At 45.2% G+C, this 16964-nt stretch overlaps 1 protein-coding gene across 2 annotated transcripts in view; it reads left to right on the top strand.

Moving 5' to 3' along the window:
• The first annotated feature begins 2923 nt into the window (after positions 1 to 2923).
• The window catches only part of LOC133341864 (inactive ubiquitin carboxyl-terminal hydrolase 54-like), a 51576-nt gene continuing 37535 nt past the window's right edge, over positions 2924 to 16964 (top strand). Inside the window, exons 1-3 of one of the 2 annotated variants that reach the window (XM_061550658.1) lie at positions 2924 to 3144; positions 9171 to 9717; positions 11182 to 11274. In XM_061550658.1, coding sequence (XP_061406642.1) covers positions 9586 to 9717; positions 11182 to 11274 — 225 coding nt within the window. In that variant the 5' untranslated portion in view covers positions 2924 to 3144; positions 9171 to 9585. Of the gene's footprint in view, positions 3145 to 7521; positions 7601 to 9170; positions 9718 to 11181; positions 11275 to 16964 lie in introns of those variants that run through there. The other variant, XM_061550659.1, reaches the window with a different exon arrangement.

Genomic DNA, 16964 nt, shown 5'->3' with positions numbered 1-16964 from the left:
TTGAATGACGCATCAGTGTAACAAGTGGAATACGGCATTCAGATAGCGACGATGAGCCAGACAAAAAAATAACCAGACTCTTTATTTAGATCGTTCTGGAGGTGAGTCATAAAGTGTTTTTTTTTGTGTTCACAGATCTCCGGTGACCTCTGGATAAGCCAGGCAAGCTGTGGCGAAAGCACGAGCAAAGCCCCGGAGGGTCAGGTAACCAATCGACTGAAACAACTAGCACATGGAAGGAAGCGATGGCGATGTGATGGAACGACTTTGCACACAGAACGGCAGGGTGGCGCAACATGTGCCCATAAGTTATATTCCCGACTCAGGCACCGTTCTGTAAGAAGTTGCTATTTCTCTCTCTATATATTTCCCCCCCTGTTTCTGCATGTGGGGTTTTCCCCCTCCAGGTTCTCTGCTTTCCCTCCTGTAAATACCAAAAAAAAAATCCAACTGGTATCGGGCAAATATCTCAACGCAGAAAAATAAATAGCGTAAAATACCTAAATGAGGTTTATACTTGAACATTGCCCCTTGCGAAAACTTGGCAGGGCTCTTCTGAAAAAGTTTTGAGACCGCGGGGCTTTCCTGGCTAAGCAAGAGTAATAACAATAACACAATCAACAGCTGTCACACAAGACCGAACTGAACGGCATCACCGAGGCAATAAAACACGAGCTCACAACGAACGCAGTTGAATGGCTAATCATGGCATGCGTAGACACCAAATAATACCATTCGTATGCTCTTCCTTTCAATCATGTTTCTCATCTCTGCAAAGTCGTACGAAATGAGAATAGCACGGTTGGCTATGATAACCTCTTGACCGTGACCAATTTGGCGTCTAAACATCAACTGTGTACACATGGGACATTTAACCCCAACGCGTGCTAAGGTTTGTTGAGCGGTCACGGTGTTGAGAATCGATGATGAGCTGCTCCCGTCAGGCACCGGTAGTCGTGGTAATTGTAGCAGTGTGGAGTAACTGTGCTGTTACCCATCATTACCGCTATAGTATGAGGGGTAGAGGCAAGTGGAGGGAGTGGGTTTTAAGAACGCACCAACCAAACATCACGCGAACTCCGCTCATCCTCGCAGCGCCTTTTGACTGCTCGCCATCGAACAAAGACCGTGGCGACCGCATTCAGATGCGCGTCTGGAACGTTCTTCCTTCCGATATTAGGGAGCCACTGGAGCTGTGCACTTTTAAATCGTCTAGATTGAAAACTCATTTGTTTAGAATGACTTTTTGTGTTTTAGTTTGATGTCCTGCCCTCCGCACCTCCGATTCGCACGGTTGGCTACGCATCATGGGACCTACTTTGCCAGTACCAAAATATGAGAATAGGTGTTCCCCTTTTTTCTGGCAACAAAATAGGTGTTGAGATGTTAATAAAAACACCAAACTGAAACCTTTTGCAAGGAATCATGTCTGCATTAACCACAATACTTGTGGTCAGAATGCTAACTAAAATTACTCTTATGCAGTAATTCTAGATTTGAAGCTTTCGTGACTGCAAGGATTCATACTCTTAGGTTTTTTTCGGTAAAGTCACGTAGGTAAAAGAAATAAATGAAAATGTGTTTTCTTTTATTATTTTAATTTATATTTTTTATTATTTTTAACTTACGTGACTTTACCGAAAAAAACCTAAGAGTAATATATGCATTGTCTTTGAAATTGATTGGGCCACACCAGAGACAGCTTGCTTTAGTCTCAAAACGGTGTTAGACCAGAGGACGCCAAAAGGCGTACAGCACAAAGATAACGCACTATCAAGAGTATAATACATTTCTTATCAGAGTATGTTTTTTTGTTTGCATTCTGACCACAAGCATTGTGGTTAATGCAGACATGATTTCTTGCAAAAGGTTTCAGTTTGGTGTTTTAACATCTCAACACCTGTTTTGTTGCCAGAAAAAGGGGATTACAATTTCTCGTGTGTGTAACACAATGACGCTCCCTTCGTTTCTCCGTGAAAGAAGGTAACGTTGTCTATTGTTAAGATAATTTTGATGTGCCACAAATAGGTAACCGGTGTTTTCTCCATGCCGCACTGTGCAGTGTCGAAGACTTGCTAGAAGGCCACGAGACAAGACCCAGGTGCCATGGGTTTGACTGAGATGACTGGCAGATGCACCAAATGTGTGCTCCCCACTGTGCCAATTCATGCGTTTAATCCGCCCGGCGTTCCGCTAGTTGTTGTGAGCGTGGTTCCTCCCGGCGTTCCGCTAGTTGTTGTGAGCATGCTTCCATGCGTTTTATCCGCCCGGCGTTCCGCTAGTTGTTGTGAGCGTGGTTCCTCTTGCTCTCAGCAGTTGCTGGAAGGACGACTGCCTCCCAACTCCGAAGCAGAGTCCTTCACGAATCTCCTCCACCGATCATGATACTGCTGGCACCACAAGTCGCCGCCAACTACACTCAGCTCCACATCCCTTTGTACCACATCAGTCCGTCTCTTCTCTAGCCCGTGCCGCGCCAGTTTTAGCCCCTCCTAACTCCTCTATCCGGCCGAACAGAAGCTGCTATGGCTGGCCACGCAGTGGTGGCCAGGCCGGGCCACGCGTGGTGTTGCTGACAAAACTTACAGATTTCGATTTAAAGCTTTCGTGACTGCAGGGATTCATCTTATTGGTTCTTTCGGTAAAGTCACGTAGAATGGAAATAATAAAATAATAAAACATAATAAAAATATTCTCACGACGTTTCGGCCACAAGGCAAGCAGCCGTCCACAGGTGGAGAACAGCGTCTGTCGAGAACTTACAGAGGTCCAAACCCACGTGGCCCAACAAAACAAGAAAGCACCACGCCCTGCGACGAAACCTAAGAATCGCAACACACACCCCCCACCGGAAACACCCCCCCCCGTGTCCCCTCAACAGGAAGTGACGTCACGACGAGTTGTTGAGGGGGGGGGGGGGTGTAGGGGATTGAGGGAAGAGGAGGCGGAGGTGGCGGCCGCGGTGCGAACTTCGCCAAGCGGCAGGAGAGAGAGACACAAAAAGTTGATTTCGCCTTCGACTCGGCTGCGTCTCGCACGAAGCTCGGCGTCTCCCCCGGCTAAGGCAGTGTGGTGCAGCAGCCTGTCAAGGCGGGCGGGCTGGCGGGCTTGCTTGGCTGCGAGGACGCGCACGAACGAACAATGGTAAAACGTCGCCCCGTGTGTTGAGTGTTGCTGTGCGTTACGAGCTTGCGTCGATGATGCGGTGGTGGTGGTGGTGTTGTGGTTGTGGTGTTGTGGTGGTGGTGTTGTGGTGGTGGTGTTGGGGTGGGTTTGTTGGGGGTGGTGTTGTGGGGGTGGTGTTGGGGTGGTGTAGTTGGGGGTGGTGGTGGTGGTGTTGGGGTGGTGGTGGTGTTGGGGTGGTGGTGGTGTTGGGGGTGGTGGTGGTGTTGGGGGTGGTGGTGGTGGTGTTGGGGGTGGTGGTGGTGTTGGGGGTGGTGGTGTTGGTGGTGGTGGGGTGGTGGTGGTGTTGGGGGTGGTGGTGGTGTTGTGGTGGTGGTGGTGTTGTGGTGGTGTTGGGGTGGGTTTGTTGGGGGTGGTGTTGTGGTGGTGGTGTTGAGGTGGTGTAGTTGGGGGTGGTGGTGGTGTTGGGGTGGTGGTGGTGTTGGGGGGGGTGGTGGTGGTGGTGTTGGGGGGGGTGGTGGTGGTGGTGTTGGGGGGGGTGGTGTTGGGGGGGGTGGTGGTGGTGGTGTTGGTGGTGTTGTGGTGGTGGTGGTGTTGTGGTGGTGGTGGTGTTGGGGGTGGCGTTGGGGGGGTGGTGGTGGTGTTGGTGGTGGTGGTGTTGTGGTGCTGGTGGTGTTGGGGGTGGTGTTGGAGGTGGTGGTATTGGGGTGGTGTTGGGGGTCTTTGCGTTGAATCTATTTTCTTTTAACCGCTCGCGATCCACGCGGAATATTTTTTTTGTTTTCTACAAATCGTCAATAACTCTTTTGGGGTCGAACCCATTGTTACCCGATCGGTTTTGTTGTTATCCTAACAAAACCCGGCCAGGCATCGTGGGCTAAATAATGTGGGGCTACTGTTACATTTGTTTAAATAAACACACGCATTTCAAAAAATCTTTCTTTGTAATCGCAATGGTTGTGGTGCATCGATGCGCAACGCTTGATCGCTATGAACACCGCCACGGTGAGTGAGTGTTTGTGTATTTGTGTGTTCACATTGGGCGATAACAACAACAACATCGTCGATCAGCAGCCACAGAGCAAAACGAACCCCTATTGCGTTAATCGGAATACTTATTCATACCGGAGAAATCCGATGAGCTAAAAAGCTCTTTACCCCCCACCACTCCACGCACAACAACAACCACCGCCAACACCGGAATTGACTTAAATTTTGACTTAAAACTTTCGTGACTGCACCAATCCATATTCTTGGTTCTTTCGGTGAAGTCTAGTAGATAGAAAATAAAAAATAAAATTATAAATCAGGCGGATGAAGACCGCTTGTGTTGCGATCGGAACGTCGTGGGGTTTTTGCTTTTATTTTTTGTTATTTCAATTTATTTTTATTTTCTATCTACGTGACTTTATCGAAAGAACCAAGAATACCTTAACTGACTGCCTGTACCTATCCCGAGTCACTTCTGCACAGACGCCAATCTCATCGCCGTGACGGCAGCGTGGGTTGCTGCGTAGGTCCCATACCTGTCAACCCCTTATCAGTGCCCTATCTTATTACAGACCAATTCAGACCTTTTTGGATGCCCCTTATAACATCTCAAAGTCCCATCACAAGGCAGAAACGCAAACAAATAGACGGCTGCTTGCGTTGTGGCCGAAACGTCGTGAGAATTTATATTTATTATTTTTTATATTTTTAATTTTATTACTTCCCTTCTACGTGACTTTACCGAAAGAACCAAGAATATGAATCCCTGCAGTCGCGAAAGCTTTAAATCGAAAAATAGACAATCGTTTTTGTTCTTGCCCGTATTCAAACGGCCCCAAAAACTCAATTTCCCTGTATAAGAATACGGGGTAAACCTTGGGTTGACACGGTATGATGTCGTGTCAAGAGTAACATAGTGGGGGGGTTTCCTCCCGCCCCCTCTCCCCACTCCGATATTTTACTTGCAATCGTATTTATGACGGTGTGATAAGAACTAGTATTGTAGATGGACTTGGAGCAAAGGACACGTCGCTCGAGCGCCATACGACCGAGCCACGGGTCGTGACGAAAGGCGATAGGGGGCCCACCGTGGAGACGGAGCGTGTAAAATAGGCCCCCTATTTTGTGTTGGCAGATAGACGCAGTGGTGATGATGCGTGTCAAAGAACGTGAGAGATGGCGACGACTTGTGTGTGTGGTGCCCTTCATCCAGCAGTGGATATACAGCATCTGTTGCCTTAAACAGTTGATTGTGTCGGGACGTAATTCGCTGCTTTGAAATGTATGAGATGTATGTTGAACTACGAATGTATGTTGAACACACCACCGTTAAAACAGTCTGCATCAGCAGCAGACCATGCTTTCCCACCCGATGACGGACGCTTGTGTTGCGCCCGAAACGTCGTGATTTAATTGAGTTGTTTTATTTTATTTTTTACCTACGTGACTTTGCCGACAAAACCAAAGAGTATGAATCCTTGCAGTCACGAAGCTTCAAATCTAGAACACCACCTTCCCTCATCGGGGAGGAGGGAAGGTGGGTGTGTAATGCACGTATACAGTACTTATATAAAGAATATTACACATGCGATCAGAATAGCAGGCATGTTACTTGCTGGGTTATACTACTGGGTATTCATTCGTTCAAGTGTGTTGTCTCTGGCACACTACAACTCCTATCTTCATGCCCCGTTTAAGTGAAGCTCCGGTCTGGATCATATGAAGGGACATTATTATATTTCTTGTGTGGGTGGCATAGTTGGTTAAAAGCGCCGGCTTAAAATCGGAAGGTCACGAGTTCAGATCGACTGACCCATTGACCTCCTCTACGATGCCAATTTGAATGAGTTACCACTTTGTGGGAAGTCAGCGACGGTCATACGGCGAGGTTGAACCCGGCTTAGAAATGTGGAATTCCCACGACTGACAGAGATGAGAATCTCCGCCCCCACCCCCGTCTGTTTGAGAAACACTGACTTTGAGAGAGTTGAGTTTTTTGTTGTTTAACTTTGGTGTTGCTTCAAATGCTAGAAGCAGGTATATTATTCAGCTTCCAGCACTCGGAGTGAAATGTTACACATCACGCTGTACATCGGAGAGCGTTATAGAGCACAGCTCGGGGAAACAACTGGGAAAACCTACGCAGCAAAAGCGGCTGTCGATCCTATGAATGCCGTGCTTGTGGTGGCCCTCGTTGTGCCACCGCTTTGAGGTTCATTTTCTGAAATAAAGGACTCTTTGTTATAAATGTTGGGTTTCTTGGTTGCACTGAGTTGTGCTCTTGAAGGCCCCCCATTTGTCGGACCAACATGGGGTGGGCAGGTTTATTTTGGAGTCTGCAGCAGATAACCCTCCGTAGATTCTTCAAGGATAGCCGAGGTTTTCCTGCATGGAAGTTAATTCTAGATTTGAAGCTTTCGTGACTGCAAGGATTCATACTTTTTGTTTTTTTCGGTAAAGTCACAAAATGAAAGAAAACAAATTTTTTCATAAACATTTTTACTTACGTGACTTTACCGAAAAACCAAAGAGTATGCATGGAAGTTATTGATAATTGCCTACCCCCCACCCCACCTTGTTTGTAAGCTTATCAGGCACTACTAAGGTTTGCTAGATGTTCCAGGCTTGGAAGTGTGCTTGGCAGAGGTAAAAATTAATTATGTTTTGTTTTCATCGGTTGTAAAGATTATGAAATGTAACGCATTGCATCATGCAGTGTTTAAAAGCACCAACGAATGTTCGTTTGACGCTGAATGTGAAATTCTGTATGGAATTTAACTGACCTCACGAGAAATGTGAAACGTGATTTGGTGACGCTGCTTTGGCAGTCAATAACGCCGTGGCTGTAAAAAAATAATACATGACATTGGCGACGTTTCGTGCAGTGGCCATTCATAGCACATGGCGAGATATATTCGCTCGGTTTTGATTTGCGTGGAACCAAACGAGTCTTGCCTGGGTGTGTGCCGCGCCATCATTTGGCGCGTTGTATTATTACGTTTGTGATGGACAGTTTACTTAAAAGTCTTTGAGCACTTTAGCCGAATCCTAAGAATCGCCGAGTGTGGGTGTGGTTGATGACCACGAGTTCTTGGCCCTGTTAAGTGACGCGTAAGCTGTGTTGCATGCGGCCACGTAAGTGTCCCACTCTTCTTCGCAGTATTGTGAACACCTGGCACTTCTTCTGTAAACTGTTAGCGTCTGGCTAAATCGACGTCCCAACAAAGATGCTCATTCGGTTGTTTCTCAGAAGTTTCCCTCCTCGCTTCTTCTCATCTCTTGTCACATGACGCTAACGCAAAGCGAATGGTTGGGCGTTAACAGCGTGTTCGTTGGACTGCTGACTGTAAAACAAGCGACGAGAGAGACTCTTTGTATCTGTGTCCTCAGCGATCTGTCGTTACGCGACTCAGGAAAGGAAGCAGATGTTGGTCGAATCAAAGGAAATCGGCTTCTTGTTGTTCTTGTTGGATTTGTTCTGACCTTGGTGAGCAATTACAGCACCGGGCGTGTGGTGCTGCACGGCATTTTCGCAGCATTTTAGAGTAAAATCATTACTCACAAATGTCGTGCCGATGTTGTTTGATACTGAGGTTGCTTTGCAGCTCCATTGCGTACTATATCGGCTGTTACAATTGTTTCGTTTCGTTCACTGCAGTCACCACCTTTACGGAAATGCCTGCAATGTTCCCTGGCTTCTAACCTTTGATGCCGGCTTTAACTTCACCGTTCGCGAACGTAGATTATGTTTTTGTTAAACATTGTATTATTAACAGGGGAGCTTGTTTGCCATTGGGGTGACGACGCCTTTTAGCTAAGGTCTACTTACAAGATCTACCAACGTCCGGTCACTTTGATTGCAGCTGGGCGAATTTATAAATAGACGACTTGCAATGCTTCGCAGAAATGAATGCGACACACTTAATAAAATGTGTCACTGCCGCATGAAATCAAATTGCAAGTCCACTTTTTTCATTCTACTGTCACCTTCAGAAATAGCGCCTGTCGGTTGGTGGATTTTATATTTGTTACTTATTAATAACAGAAGACATTTGGGCTAATATTTGCACGCCGAAGACACTTTCGTTTGGACCAAGGTTAAATATTGGGCGTCTATTGTGGTGTTTCTACCGTGGCCACCCGACGCGCCTCATTGTATGACGATGAGCAGAGAGTAGGAAAATAATTAGCATGGTGGCCATCCGTCTTGCTGCTGATACTGCCCTTTTAAATTCCTTTCATGCTATGCAGTATTGCAATCGCGTGAGCATGAGCTTGATCGCTTCATAAGGGCACTCCCCCCCCCCCAAATCACACATGGATATGGCTTGCATGTTTTGGACACTGTATGGCCACGGAACGTACTCTCGCGTTCATGAGATCGTGCTGTTAAACCCCATATCAGCATCCCAAACAAAAAAAAAGAGAACATAAATAACGTTGGTTACTCCAAAAACAATGGGTGGACACACAGTACCCGCTCATTGTTTAGAATCGAGGGGGGGTGTACACGGAAACTGGAAGAAACTGCGTATTCCCTGTGGGAGCAGCAGTTAATGTAAACTAGCAGGCGACTTTATTCGCAGTGGCTTCCCATTGGCTCAACGTTGCGAATCGCGTTGTTTAAAACAGTTAAAATGCTGTGGAACGCTTGGAATCTGCATTGACAACCGGTGCCAAATGCCATCAACGACGTGTCATCTGGTGTGCGTGGTGGATGTGTCGTGACGAGGCTACGTGACACACTGTGATGTGCACGGTGTGCATATCCGGGCTGTGTGTCGACACTGTCGTCTGCGCGTCATGCTTCGTGCGTTTTTGGAGTGTCACTTTATGTAGCCAAGAACATGTTTCATTTTACGCGCGTGTCTTTCTGCATTCATGTCTTTGATGTGATCGTGTCGTTCACGGTTCCATGTTTGGTCAATTATTATTTGTAGACACCGTGAACTTTAAACGGGAACTGTATTTGGCACTTTAAGTGTTTTAAGCATGCTTTTTTATTGAAAGGTGAGCGTTCAGGATTAACCGGCCTGTTTTATTCTCTTTTTTACCAGGGCTTAACTCACTCCGGTCATAGGATGAGGAAACATGAGTGATGAAGAAAATTGTGACGGTGACATCACCTTGACCCGTTGGGTCGGATGTGGAAACACTGATTTGTCACAGCAAACGCAGGAACGCTTCACATCAGCGTAACGTCAACACGGACGCGATCCATTTAAAGCGGATGCGACGCAGCCTCTACAACCACGGGAGCGCATTTTATTCTTCTTTCTTAGTATTCAGAATAGAAGGGAGAAGGAAAACAAGCACACACGCGCACAAAATCATCGTCCCCGCGACATGCTGGGCTGCTGCCAACGCCTGGGCGTTTCGTCGCAAGAGCTCTCCCACGAGGGACCTTGAGAGTGAGAGAGAAGCGGCTTGCAGAGCGAGCGGCGGGGACAGAGGCGGCAGGCATCGGACGCGATGTCTTCTTACGAGACGGGCGCGCTGCGCCGCGGGGCGCTGGGCAAGCGCAGCGTCTACCAAGCGGCACCCGACAAGGGACTCGTCAACGAGCCTGGCCAGAACAGCTGCTTTCTCAACAGCGCCGTGCAGGTAAAAGCCGGGCACAGAAGAAGACTCTTGCTGGCGGCTCAGCGGGGTCGGCTGCTCACGCGGGTGTTGTGTGTTTGTCGATGGGGCGATGGTGTGGGGCTGTGTGAGAAAAGTGATTCTTACTTAGGTTTTGTCTGCAGATTTTTTTTTTTTTTACACAGAGGTCCGCGCTGATTTGAATGCTCTTCAATGAATTTACTTCTGCGTAATGAACACGGTTTTCAAATTGGTTAATTGTGTTATATGATTGCGATTCTTCTACGAATGTTGAACAATTTCACCATGTATTTTTTGTTATATTTGTCTGTATCTACGCCATATTTATCTTGTATCTGATCAGCGCACAAAACATGCAGTATTTCTGGTTTATTACGGCTGCATTCTTTCAGTAGAAATATGAAGGAAGTTTTGGAGACAGTGGAATGTTGGTGGGGGTTGTCATTGTTGCTGACATTCTTCAAAGTCACGCTTTATTTTTTAATGTGGACTGTTAACCAATGTCAGATTGAGTAGTATGCAATTGCCATACGTTTACACACGATACTTTCGCAAATATTTTGTTCGGTTAACACTCTTTACTTACCATCGCTCTAAATGTGGCAATTACATGTTGTATAGAGTGTTATTTGAATTAAACCAGGTATTTTTGTTGTATTCAACTGTATTGTACATTAACGTACAATAATGAAACGGTATACAGTTACATCCGTAATCGCGTACGTGCGATTATACTAAAGCTTTTTTCTTCCGAGTATAATAGTGATCTGAAATGTTTACAAGCCTTTAAACCTAGTGAGGGATTACACGGATTCAGGTTTTTCCAGTTTTTTTTGGCTCAAACAATGGCTTTGCCTGGTGAGACCTCTACACCATTTTGGAGCTTGACTCTGCCTCGAGTCTCTCGGGCGAAAGCCTTCTTGGCCGTTCATTAGAACGCCAACGAATCAAACAGTCATTTAAAATGAAGTCTTTTTTATAAGATCGTTATAACACATAGGATATACATCCAAATTACCTAGCTGCCAACGCGAGCAGCTTAATTGACGTGGCTGTTCTTCCTTTATACTCTTAGTTCTTTCGGTAAAGTCACGTAGGTAAAAAATGAAATAAAAATTAATAAAAAAATAAGATAATAAAAATCACGACGTTTCGGAGGCAACACAAGTCTCCGTCATCAGGTGGGACCATCACAGCCAGATTTGCTGCATCAAGCGAGGCAGGGATTCAAGATGCAAGCTCTTAAATACAAGTTAAGGGAGAGGAGAGGGAGAAGACACCGTTTCTCCTGTAAAAAGCGGCTCTGCCCTGTAATGCCAAAAGCAGGAAAAGGCAGAACAAACGCTGGAAGTTGACTGTTGCGCCGCCGATTCACCCGTTCCACCCATGCTCGGGCTTTTTCGTGCGGTGGCTTTTTCGCTAACGGGCGGCCGTCCATTTCCTCTGTGCCCCTTCCTGCCGCGCAAGGTGCTGTGGCATTTGGATGTTTTTCGGCGAAGTTTTCGGCAGCTGACTCAGCATCAGTGCCTCGGGGAGGCGTGCGTCTTCTGCGCCCTGAAGGTAATGTTGTGCCCCGTGCCGTACCCAACGCTCCGGCCTTCCCCCCCCGACTCCCGATCGGGACAGTCTGTTATCCTATAACGCGGTTGTTGCGTTCTAAAAAATTTGAATATATAATATAGGGTAAAGCACAGTCCGTGGAAACACGTGAGATGTGTATGCAGGCCACAAACAACCTGTATTAATGCCGAATAAATACGGAGGTGCATGGGAAGCATCCAGAAGCATCCAGCAGCATCCCGCCTTGTGTGATGCTACTCCGAGGCAGCCGTACAACCGCTTTTTCCTACTCGCGTGACGGAGTTCTGTTCACTGCATCGCATTATATCCAATTCGCGTTATAAAAAATTGTTCCCGAATACATTAATTGCGTTATATCCAATTCATGTTATGAAATCACACGTTATAGGAGAACAGACTGTATCACTAAAACTGAGCCAGACAACACACTCCATTATTGTTTAGGAGTGTAAATCTGACTGCTCCCCCTACATCGCACAGCGGGGTAGCACTCCAAGGGAGTGTGGTTTCATGTCTGACAAAACAAATATAAGATGATCGAAACTTAAACTGGACCCCCGGTAATAGAGCGTCTACAGGGTGGGGTGGAAGTTAATATACCAATGTTTTAAAAGCCTTAATACAATCTAGGGTCAAGGTTTGATTAAAGATTTGATTCTGTTTTCTTTAATTTTCACCATATCATTTTCATTGCGTCTCATTGTTTTCTAACTTGTTCATATGCTTTAGTTTATTCCTATTTGGCTAAATGTAACAGCATAAAGCATAATGTATTCTTTCATGCACAATTAATGTATCCGGAGTGGGACAATCGATTATTAATATGAATCTGATTCGTTATGTGTCCATTGTCTTGAGTGTCATAGTGGAGGTGGGTTTCATTGCTGCGCACATTGGTGTCGATTATTTTCTAATTCAAATAATAATTGTAAACTTTCATATGACCGTTCCTATATAAACTCGATATAAAGTCACATTTTGCTGTTATCAGAGATGGCGTGTTCTAAAATATGAATGTTACGTGATTTACAAGTCTATTAAATGTTGAAATCAAACTGAGATACTGCAATAAGGACACGTGGATCAAAAGTATATATATATATAAATATCGTGAGACGTCGTACCGTTTGTTAAGGAAAGTAAGTGGGTTTAGAAAGGCAGGACATGTGACCTAAATGCCTAATTGGCTGATGGACGAGACTGGCGATGGCGCATACACAGCACATGCAAAACCTCGTCTTGTAGGACAACCACCACAGGAGATGGGGCAATGGGATGAGCTCACGTGCAGGAGTGAGATGGATTGTGGCATCGTCGGCACTGTAAGGGGGATGGTGACTGTATGGAGGCCAGAGGTCGCAACCGGGTACCCGATACCCGTACCCTTCCCGATACCCGGCTACCCGTACCCGGCCGGGTACGGGTACCCATTTGCGACCCTGGTGCGGCCGGGTACGGTTACGGGTAAGGAATCAAAACCCGTTTGCGACCTCTGATGGAGGCCTTCATCTAGCGATGGATAGGCAATATCTGCTGCTGATGATTTGGTTTGATCCAGCATGACTGAAACTCTACCTGCTCTCATATTCATTCATTATATTGACGTTGGCTTTCAAATATCAAATGCTTCTTTAAGGTAGCACAATAATGTGAGTGCTATTCGCCTGTAGGGCATTCGGGCCAGTCTTTATACACTGACTAGTACTTTTCAGGGGAGAGACGGGTTTGCCATTGTGCAGTGCTGTGCATTCTCGTTTGAGGGGGAGGAAGGGAGGGATATTGTGCTTGAGTGAAGTCTTGCGTTGAAAGGCAGAAGTCTATGAATGTTAAACAAGTGTTTGTTAGACACAAGCCAAGGGGACCCTTGCTACCATTAACAAAACACAGCCTGTTAGCCAAAAGCCTTGCTCCATTTCCCTAAAATAACTTACCGAGCCACCAGTTCGAGAGAATGTTCAGAACAAATGTGCTTACATACTTCGCCGTGTTGTTACAGTTAGGCGGGCATGCTCGATTGCGAGAGCCGGAGATTGTAAATTTAACACGAGTAACTTTATTCCATTTCCTGTCTGCTCGGGCAGTAAATCTGTCACTCGACGATGGTACAATATGCACACGCTCAAGGCGGCACGAAAAATCGTGGCCATTTGCAGCACAGTGTGTTACTTATAATGTTTGACTGTTTGGCTTATGGTGTTTGGCTCTGAGAATGTAGTACAATAATAATGCCCATTTATTTACCCAAGAAAGGTTGACTGAGTCTAAAGACTCACCTGCATTGGGATATCTGTGAGTTCTATTTTTGAGAATTTGGCATTTCAGAGGTAACTGGCATACGGAGCGAAAACTAAAATGTGAGCGGGATAACACAACACCTCTGCACTGATGGATGCAGTTTACAGAGGTGTACCAAATACATGGAACGTATGAGGACGGCCCATTGCTGTCATGCTATCTCCTGGCCACCTCAAAAACCAAATATATATGCCTAGAATACCTGGGTATGCACTGGTGGTCACCCATTTAAGTATAAACAAGGCTCAAGCCCTCCTTAGCGTCTAAGTTGAGAAGAGATCAGGTGCATTCAGGAAAAGGAGAGTGGTTTAATTTATCATCATCACATCATCAGAATCGCCGTGCGATTTTATCTATCTGCTGTTGGATGAAGGCTTCCCCATGGTGTCACCATCTATCATGGTCCTACAATGTCAAATTCCATCTCGCTCCTACACATGAACTAATTTCATGCCTTTTAGCGATGTGCTAGACCTGCTTCGCTGGGTTCTCTCATTTATTTGCCATTCCATCAACAGTGTTACTTAATCAGCCTCTTTATGCATTTTGTCCTGATAAGACTTAATGCGTTTTTTTAAACTGTAATTTTAACCGTCAAACTATTACGTTAACTACATTTTCGACAACATAGCTTTGCCTCGTCAAACGTTTATTGTTGTGTTTAAATGGAGAGCAGCGAGGCTTGTTTACGCGACGCACAAAATGGATGTTTATTTCAAGACGAGTTGAGTGGGATTTTGTTTTCCACTGTCTTGCCCTTGTGCAACCAAAGCAAATCTTTTGAGCTGCGATAATCCTGCATTGTGTGTCTCTGTGTAACGTAAGCTTCCCTCAGTGGGTATTCATTTACATTTCACCTCTCCTGCCACGCTTAGTTTTTCCCACACGACCAATGAATAATGAACTGTACTGGGGTCGAAATTAATACACACACCCCCTTTAAAAGGGTCAGATGGATCCAATGCGATTTGAGATTCTATGCCTTGATGCAGACATTAGGTTAAAAAAACATGACGCTTGCAGGCAATTGTGAGATATAAAACAAGTAAACCTGTAAAAACAAAGTTTTTCACTATAAATCCTTTATATGCGTGGCAGCTAGAGTCCTCTCGTCCTCTGGCTTGAGATGGCTGCCAACTATGGGTCAGATGATTGTCTGCCAGTATTAAGCAATTGGTAATTAAATATTTAATTTGTTTTCCCTAAACAGTGTAGAATTTTGGAAAAAAAATTTCACGAACATTAATTGTCTCTCACAACGATTCTGTGTGCAAAATGTCAGCTCAATTGGATCACGGGAAGTGGGTTAAAAAACGACCGAAACATTTGCACGGTCCTAAGCAAGCACGCAAGTGAACTTAATATAAAGGATTTAATGATCAAGCATCCCCAGACTATCTTCCTTGATTTCAGGCACTGCAGGTTGTAAATCAGGACAGAATCCTGATTTACGACCTGCAGCCACCAGTGGCACACTTATCATGTTTTAGTTGAGATTGTACGCTATGAAGAAAGACCATTGCCTGAAACGTCGCCTTTTATATTTTTTATTTTAAAGCCACAGTGTTATTGATTAATCTGTTGTTGTTATTTGTGCTTCTGCATCACTGCCAATGCAGTTGGCACCCATTTAATTTCCATCGTATTCAGATCTGAGCTGAGTGTGTGTGTGGGTGGTTGAGCAACTGGACACTGCGAGATGAGGGATGGGTGTGCACTGCTGTCTGTGTGTGCTGGCTTGTGCCAGTGTGCGTGCGGTAGAAGGGGTGATAGCACGCCCGGAATGCGGCTCCTTGCGTTCCTGCGAGAGCCAGTGATGATACAATCCATGTGTTTTACGGCTCCGGCCATGCTGCTTAAAAACAATACCAGTTGCAAAGGGCACAGGGAGGAATCTCATTTTGGCCGTTGTTATTGTGACGGGAACGTGTCCTCGAGCTAAGCCACGCCTAATACAATGTCTTGTTCATATGCTGCGTGGTTTGTCACATTTGTGGGCAGTGAAGATCATTCTTGACGGAAAGTTTAAAAGCGTAAGCCGGCCCCGTGTATTTTGTTGTCGTGCGAAATCTGCTTGGCAACGGCATTTGGAATTAATGGTTCATTGTAAAATAGAAAATAATTCCACGAACAATAGCAGTTGTTATTAGTCATGTAGAGCGGGGTTTAGGGTGTGTTGTGACTTCATTGTCGTTAGTTGCAGTGTGTTGAGTACTCGATGTCCTTCAGAAAACAATGCCGTGCCCTCAGTCAGAGATGTCCTCATTGGCCTCGTGAAAGTGAACTTCATACCTATGTTTAATGTTCAATCTCAGCAATTTTCAGGGCCCTACGTGATTTCCACTAGTGATCTCAAGAATCTTTGGGCACTGTAGAAAACCTTGTGCAAAAGAGATGTTTCCAACATTTTAAGTCAAGGTGTTGGAAGGATTTACATTTTCTTTACTTTCTTCCAATTCTTGGCATGATTAAGCCAGATTGGTGAGCTCCAAATAGACGGTTGTACAAAGCGGCATTTGGCAACAACAGGTTTCGAAAAAATGTAGGTGAACAAATTGAATCAATGACGTAATTTCAGAGGTAAACATATCACGTCGTTTGCCAGTGTTACAGCAACTGTGCACCCAGAACCTGTTTTAAATAATCCAGGCACCCCAATGCATCTTGTCTTGTCACATGCACACACCTGCTTGTCATCAGCTGTATAATGGCTCACATTCTGGCCAGCCTTCGTGTCAGTCGATAGGATAAGCTCATCTACCTCGAGAGGAAAGTGCCCATTGTATTTGGTGGTCTGTGAGATCACCTGATTGTACCCATCTAATCTGGTGTCTGGGATTTGAGCTGCCTTGGAAGTGTACTCGCAGCACAACATTGTTGAATTCAGGTCGCACTCGTGTTTTGGACATCTGCAATTGTATCTGTTTATGGTATTTTAACTCATCATCTACTCATTTAATGAAGATAACAACTCAAGAATAGTATGGTTCAAAAATCTGTTATATTCATAATTAAAACCAAAAAACTCTTAAAAGACGTCATTGCTATTTTGGGAGCATGATCGTCTAGATATGGGACGTATTTGTTGTATTGTCTAACTATTTGCAATACTCAAATCACATGGACTTACAATTCCTATAGTTCAATGAAAAATCACGAGTCTCTAACAAGGATGCTTTACTGGTGCAACATGATGGTGATGTGCTGCAATAAACTGGACCACACGTTACAATACAAAATGTACAAAAACACACATTACATAGCTGTGAGAACAAATGGTTATCTTCATAACTTGGCAAGGCTCTTGAGTTGTTTTTGTTAGCATTCATATATAGAACACATTTTCGATAAGAAATATCAGTGTCCTCATAAAT

This window comes from Lethenteron reissneri, chromosome 12, assembly GCF_015708825.2.
Source record: "Lethenteron reissneri isolate LAM-NWPU_2019-01 chromosome 12, ASM1570882v1, whole genome shotgun sequence".
Classification (NCBI taxonomy): Eukaryota; Metazoa; Chordata; class Hyperoartia; order Petromyzontiformes; family Petromyzontidae; genus Lethenteron; species Lethenteron reissneri.
The sequence above is the reverse complement of the archived record's forward strand: the minus strand, read 5'-3'. Positions and strand labels throughout refer to the sequence as shown.